The sequence below is a fragment of the Eleutherodactylus coqui genome, chromosome 3 (assembly GCF_035609145.1).
Source record: "Eleutherodactylus coqui strain aEleCoq1 chromosome 3, aEleCoq1.hap1, whole genome shotgun sequence".
In the NCBI taxonomy this organism is placed as follows: Eukaryota; Metazoa; Chordata; class Amphibia; order Anura; family Eleutherodactylidae; genus Eleutherodactylus; species Eleutherodactylus coqui.
The window spans coordinates 196,663,617-196,670,940 of NC_089839.1; the positions used below are offsets into that span (position 1 = coordinate 196,663,617).

Consider the following 7,324-nt stretch of genomic DNA (forward strand, 5'->3'; position numbering starts at 1 on the left):
TGCCTTATCTTGTGCATGTTTGCGAACCAAAAAGCCCCACAGAGGTCTATGGGAGGTGTGGAAGCACGCATATCTGCCCGCACGGAAATGCACTTAGTGCAGCGCATACCTGCAATCACAGCCACCATGTTAGGCAATGTATCCTTTTATATCAGGTGCGGTGATTCCCCCTGGCTTGTGTGAACGAGTGGGCCTGCGCAAATACGCTCCATTTCTGAACAGGCGCAAGTGTTAAATAGACTCATTCTCTGTGCAGAAGTGAGCGTATTACGCTACACGCTCTTCTTTCGAGGCCCAAAACCTGGCGATATCTTGTACACAACCTCTCCTTCTCCCAGACTTCAGATTGGACTCACAAACTTGTCTAATATAGTAGTCTTTATTGGCTCAATCTAAATAAAGTCTTATAATGCCGTATGCACATTACCGTGCCAATTTACAGCCCCCAACAGTAATTCTCACCACCTCTGCTTGTTTATAAGACCCTCCTAATATTTCTTTATGACCCCTTTCTAACATTTCATACCTCACTATAAACCCCCATTGTGGATGAATCCCTCTGTGACCTCCATAGAAGCATCTCCACTCGCTACACCCAGATCTGCGCTGGCGAGGGCGCTGCCCATTGTAACCTATGGAAATACACATCATGTATCTGGATGATGAACACTTATTGAATAGAGCAGAAAATGACCCTCACAGGCATTATTATCCCTCTCAGTAGTACAATTTATGGGTTATTTCTCCACCCTGTTCATTTAAATTTCCACACAACTACAAGTTTTCTAAAACTCCAGAAGTTCTGATGAACTATGGGCACCGCTGCCAACCCTGAAATGAAGTGCCATCCCTACCCCATCTATTAATAATGTGGCACTAGAAGAACCAGCTATGAATTTCCCTGTTTCATTGGGCACTAGACCATCACTCATGGTGCCCACATCACTGTGTATATGGCAGAGCAGGGTACTGGCAAGCAAAGTACTGGCAGCTTCCCTGACCTTTGACCTTCACTCGGCCAACTGCCATTTCCTTTCAACTGACGACGGCAGTGGTTGGATTGAAGAGTACAAGACTGTGAATAATGGCGTCCAATGGACACGGAGGAGTTGGAGAAAAGAGAAAGAGAGAAGATGACAGCGTGAGTGGACTCACGGAAATAAAGAAGAGGAGGAGCGGAGAGGATGAGCCTAAGGATGAGGGGCCAAGACCGGGCACCAGCCAGGACCTCGTACCACCACACCACAGCTTTGATATCAGTCGCTTCACCGCCCTACAGATCTTGGGCAGAGGAAGCTTCAGCAAGGTAAGTTCCAGAACTTTGTATTTTCGGGTTGGGGCGCAGTGAGGGCTCCTTCACACGGGGGGATTTTACATTAGTATTTTTAAGCCAAAATGTAAATCTTCCCATTCTACTTCCTTTGGACTTTCCATTTTTGCCTCACAAAATACTGATGAAAGGCTCTGATGTGTGAACGACGGTCACCCATAATCGCTGCTTTAACCCCTTAAGGATACGGCCATAAGGGCATAAGGGCTCCCACCCACTAGCGTTTTTTTTCACTGCGAAATTCGCACGTTTTTTTTCTACAGGGGGTCTATGGGACTTGTAAAGCTAAAATCGCGATCGCGCAAAATCGCGATTTACCGCGAAATCGCGATTTTGCGCAATCGCGATTTTAGCTTTACAACTCCCATAGCCCAAAGACCCCTGCAGAAAAAAAAAAACGCAGCGAATTTCGCAGTAAAAAAACGCTAGTGGGTGGGAGCCCTAAGAACGCAATGATTTGGGGGGACTTTTATCTCCACTTTTTAAAAGCCATAACTTTTTATTGTTCTGTCGACATGGCCGCTTGAGGGGTTGTTTTTTGCAAAGCGAACTGTAGTTTTCATTGGTGCCATTTTTGGGTAAATATACTATATTGTAGAACTTTAGAAATGTTTTTTGATAGCAGGGAGAGAAAACCCATCAATTCTGTCATTGCTCGTTTTATGTGTTTTTTACAGCGCTAATCATGCAGCATAAATAACATGATACATTTTCTCTGCAGGTCGGTACGATTACAATTATACCAAAATTCTTATGATTGTTTTGGGTTTTTCTACTTTTCCACAGTAAAAACTCTTTTTTGGAATTTTTTTTCCCACATCGCTGCATTGAAAGTCCTATAACTTTTTTATTTTTCTGTGGTCGGAGCTCTGTGAGGGTTTTTTGTGTGACGAGCTGTAGTCTTTATTGGTACCCTTTTGGGGTACATACGGCTTTTTTGATCACTTTTAGGGCGCCCACCCACTGGCGTTTCCGTTTTCCGCGGGAAAAAAACGCAGCGTTTTCGCCGCGTTTCCCGCGTTTTTCGCTGCGTTTTCGCGGCTTTTCCATTAATTTCCATTGACTTTCATGGGTGCATTAGGAGAAAAATAAGGACACATATGCAACTGACAGTTCCTATGTTAAAAACGCAAACGCAACGCAAAAAAAACGCCAGTGGACAGGAACACATGTTATCTCTATGCCTGTGCAGGAAAAACGCAAAACGCAGGTAAAAAAACGCCAGTGGGTGCTCGCCCTTATTGTGATTTTTGGGAGGCAAAATGTTGAAAATAAGCATTATGCCTCTGTTTTGTAGTTTTTTTTATTGTTTTTTGCTGTGCAGGATAAATAATGTGTTCAAATTAATTGTACGGGTTGTTACAGATATGATGATACCAAATATGTGGGGTTTTACGTTTTTTTAAATTTATACAAATAAGGTAAAGAACACAAAAAAGAGGGGTTTTTTTGTTTTACATGATTTGTTAGTTTTTCACATTATTTTTATATTTTCTTTTTTACACTTTTTATATCCCTGTAGGGGTCTTGTACTATAGCAGCTATGATAATAAAGCCTTGCAGGACTTGTTTGTATTTCCCATGCTGTCGTTTAGCAATGATCCATATATCCGCAGCTCATATGGTGACCCTAGGTTACCGATCTGGCATCTTCTCTTTCGCTGCCAATATCCCCGGTGGCACATCCGCAGTACATGGAACACTGCGCCATCGCTAGGGCAATGATGCGGCCTTCTCTGCTGCGAATGTACCGCCCGGAGCATGCGCAGTTGAGAGGATGCCACACTGTCGCTATGGCGATGACACGGCTCCTGTGGCCATTCCGCAATGATTGCGGAATGGCTTGCATGATGGATGACTTTTTTCATTAACTTCAATGGAAGCCGGCCGTGCGTAGCCTGCAGCAAATCGCAGAAAGCTGTGATTTCTTTCCTGCGAAAATCGCAATTAATTTCCTCTCATGGGCAGGAAATCGCGTTTTGCCATAACATGCTATGGGCTGGATTTGCTGTGAAATCCGTAGGTGGAATCCCGCTCTGGATTTCGCAATGTAAGTTGGCCCGCTGCAGGAGGCCTTATGCTCACGGAAAAAACTCTATTGTGTAAATTGACTTATGGTGCGGATTGTAACTCTGCTCCATGTCAACTTATGTTGTTTCAGCATGATTTTCATCTCTTTTCATGTAGATGCTGCTATGTGTGGAACTAGCCTTAGGCTACCTACACATAACCAAGCGCGATATCGGAATGTGAAACGTGGCCCAATATCATGCTCGCTAATGTGCGATTTACCCATTTTTTCTTTAAAAACACACAAATCTTGCACAATTTGAAAGCGGCCTATTGATAAATCCCTCATGCAATAAATGTATATGATTTTCCCCTCTGGTCGCTGTCAGTGATTATTTCCTATTTGTTTTCTTGAGGTGGTCCTGGCATCATTCCCCGAAAGAAACACTTTCATGGCCATCAAGGTTGTCAACAAAACAAGGAGCGAACCACACATCTTAATGAGAGAGCAGCGGATACTACTGAAGGCCCAAGACTGCCCTTTCATCTGTCAGCTGCATGCCGCACAGCAATCTGCAGACCGAGTCTACTTTATCACAGAGTATCTGCTTGGAGGAAGCCTAGGAGCGCTGATCAAAATGTGCGGCAGCTTGGACATCAACCATGTGAGGTGAGTAAATGCCTAATCAGGGGTTGGGGGGACTGAGGGTGACATGACAAATATAGAAGAGTGGAGGGCATACAGGCTGCCTCTTCTCTTCTGGTGGTGACGGACACTTTGATGGTGACATGATGTCAGCGGACTGATTTCATGTCATTGATACTACACTCTTCTCTCAGATTCTACACAGCGGAGATAGCATGCGGCCTCCAGTTCCTGCATCAACGCAGCATCGTCCATCGGTAAGCAGAACTTTTCCACATTTCTCTTTTTCCTTGCAATGGGTTCCAGACTTTCCCAGAATCCTCAATTAGGACTTTTTTCTGTGGTACATACCTAAGACCTCTGTATCAATGAACAGATTAACATGTCTCTTTTTTTCATTGCAGTGACATAAAGCCAGACAACATCATGCTGGACAGATCTGGACACATCCGCCTGATTGACCTGGGGCTGGCCCAAGACGGTGTCACCTCGTCTAACAAGATCAGTGGAGTGACGGGCACACTTCAATTCATGGCCCCAGAGGTGCTTCTTGAAGAAGACTACGACACAGCAGTCGACTGGTGGAGCCTGGGAATTGTCGTATCCTGGATGGCGGCAGGACAGTCCCCTTTCTATTACGGCTCCATCAGGAGAAAGGTCATCAAAGCCATCACCAGAAAGGAGCCAAAATTCCCACCTTGGCTTGATGCTGATGTGAAGCATCTTCTGGAGAGACTGCTACGTAAGAAGCCTGAGCAGAGGCTGGGTGTCTACAGGAACATCCGAGGTCACCAGTTCTTCGACACCATAGATTGGGAGGTGTTGGAACTTAAAAGAGCACGGCCACCATTCAAACCATTCAGGGAAGTTTTGGAGAATCGGGACCTGCTGTGGCTGGAGGATAAGACACCCATTCACCCGATAGACGGATTCTCGTACACTTCACCAAGTTGGACCCGGTAAGATCTTCCTCCTCTAGGGATAATGTTCTTCATTTTGACCTCTGTGTTCATCATTATTGTTCCTCTTGTGTCAGACAGCACAGGTGGTCATATAATAACCCTGCTTCGTGTCACCATGCCTGGTCCGCAGTCCTTTCCCTCCTCAGCTACATTTTTATTTCTTTTCCAATAATTATGTTTCTGCTTCTTCCTAGGATGATGAGAAGAATCCGATTGTGAAGGAAGCCACAACCATCTGGTAAGTTATATCTGTACACCTACACATACCTATCTGTACAACAATACATTCCTATACACAAAGGACACCTACCATTAATACACTGCAACAGAACAGCCGGGCTTCTGCCAAATGATTTGACCTTTTATGCCAGAATCTGGCATAAAATGCCCTGTAATTTTCCCCCTTTGAGTCATTCCCTTCTGAGATTTTGATATATCTGGTTGGCAAGCAATATGGCCTCCATTATGGCTTCCACAATCACAAAACTGCTAATAACTCATAGTAGAGTCACAGTTGCAGAAAATAACTTTTTTTGTACATCAAATATAAATCAGCTCCTGATACAAATCGTCATATTGCAGTAGTTCACTTGTTTGTATCCACAACTGGTAAAACTAACAATTTTCTCTCTTATTTCTTATAGACTAAGCCCACGTCAACTGTCTCCTGAACCTGCGACTCTGCTGCTGTAGAAGAGCTCCGCTTACCAACAACATCCTCTCTCCACCATCTGTATCCTGCATGCTAACATCAGCTACCTTGACCTCCTCCGGCTGACTTGAACATCATCCTCTCCTGAAGACCTTCTACACCACCAGGAGCGGCCTGTGCTTGATTTGTAGCTGGCGAGTTCAGGAAAAATAGCCCGAGTGACTATTATCCCTGAACTCCTGGTTACTAGTAAGACCTCGGCACAGGCCGGGTAAGTAGCCTACACCACACCAGATTAAACACAAGTATAAATACAAACACATACATAGACACGAGTACGCACACACAGATAGGTGTAGTTGTCGGCTTTGATCTTGGGACTTGCTCTGATCGCCATATTTGGGATCAGGAAGGAATTTTTCCAACTTGAGGACAATTGGCTCATACCTCAAGGTGGTTTTTGCCTTCCTCTGGATCAACTCACAGCCTTAAATAGGGTTAGGTTTTATTTATAAGGAAACAGCCACATAAATAATATAATACAAACATAAAAATGAAACACAAACTTTAGCTGACATCACATACACTAGGGAGGTGAGCTGCTGGCGTTTGATTCTGAGATTTATTCTGGTTGCCATATTTGGGATCAGGAAGGAATTTTCCCCCCTTGAAACAGGATGATTGGCTCTTTCCTAAAGGGGGTTTTCGCCTTCCTCTGGATCAACACAGTCTATAAATAGGTTTAGTTCAATACACTTTATATTTCAAACTAACAGATGGTAATAGATTTATGAAAACAATAACACATTTTAAAAAGTCAGATAGATCAGATGTCGGCTTCGATCCTGGGATTTGTTCCGATCGCCATATTTGGGGTCAGGAAGGAATTTTTTCCCTTTATACAAGGATAATTGGCTTTTTCCTTAAAGGGTTTTCGCCTTCCTCTGGATCAACTCAGCCTCCAAATTCCCCATAATAAAATTTATTATCTCCTATAACTAGAAATAAAATGTTCTTTCTCCATAAATCTTTGTGTCTGTGTCTTTATTTCCATTGAATGTCTTACATAATGTTTTTCCAATGCCACTGGGGATTGTATTTGCAAGAACCATAGTGATGGGTGGGGGCCCATGTAGTTACGCCCCTGCCTTTAACCTTCCTTCACAGAAATTCCAGAGACAATATTGAGAACTTATTAGTCTGCCTGTCCTTGGGCGTTGCGGTAACCCGCTGCAGAGAGCTTTCACTGCGTTCCCCGTGGCTGGATTATCACCGCGGGGAATGCAATTCAAACCTGCCCATGGACAGACAGCCTTACCGTCAGAGACCCAAAGGGTCTCAACTAACTTATCAGATCAAATCTGAGAGCTTAGCTGCAAAGGATCCAATATCGCAAAAGTATAGACGTAGGAGATTGCTCAATCGTCTAGTTCCTCAGATGTAATACACTGGACCCAGACGGTTAAGGATAGAAGATCTATCTGTAATTTCTGAAGCCATAGCAATTTTCGGGCTCACTGCATAGAACCTTTCTGCCTAAGGCTAGGGTCATAGACAGGAGCAGCTTTCAGCCAGAGGACCTAACATATAGTGTAGTGGCCTGATTTACTCAAACCCTATGCTGGAGTGCTTTGGAGGATGAGGTTAATTAATGCCCATTAACTCATTATTATCTTGTTTTGCATGTAAAAGGACCCCCGGAGTTGTTTGCCAAGCCCAGTGTG

General features: G+C 44.0%; 1 protein-coding gene across 1 annotated transcript; it reads left to right on the forward strand.

Annotated features, from left to right (window-relative positions):
- Positions 1 to 4,430: 4,430 nt before the first annotated feature.
- On the forward strand, positions 4,431 to 6,343 carry LOC136619910 (protein kinase C delta type-like). Its single transcript, XM_066594634.1, has 3 exons — positions 4,431 to 4,945; positions 5,143 to 5,186; positions 5,593 to 6,343. The coding sequence occupies exons 1-2, from the start codon at positions 4,518 to 4,520 to the stop codon at positions 5,165 to 5,167; spliced, it is 453 nt and encodes a 150-aa protein (XP_066450731.1). The 5' UTR covers positions 4,431 to 4,517; the 3' UTR covers positions 5,168 to 5,186; positions 5,593 to 6,343.
- Positions 6,344 to 7,324: the final 981 nt, after the last annotated feature.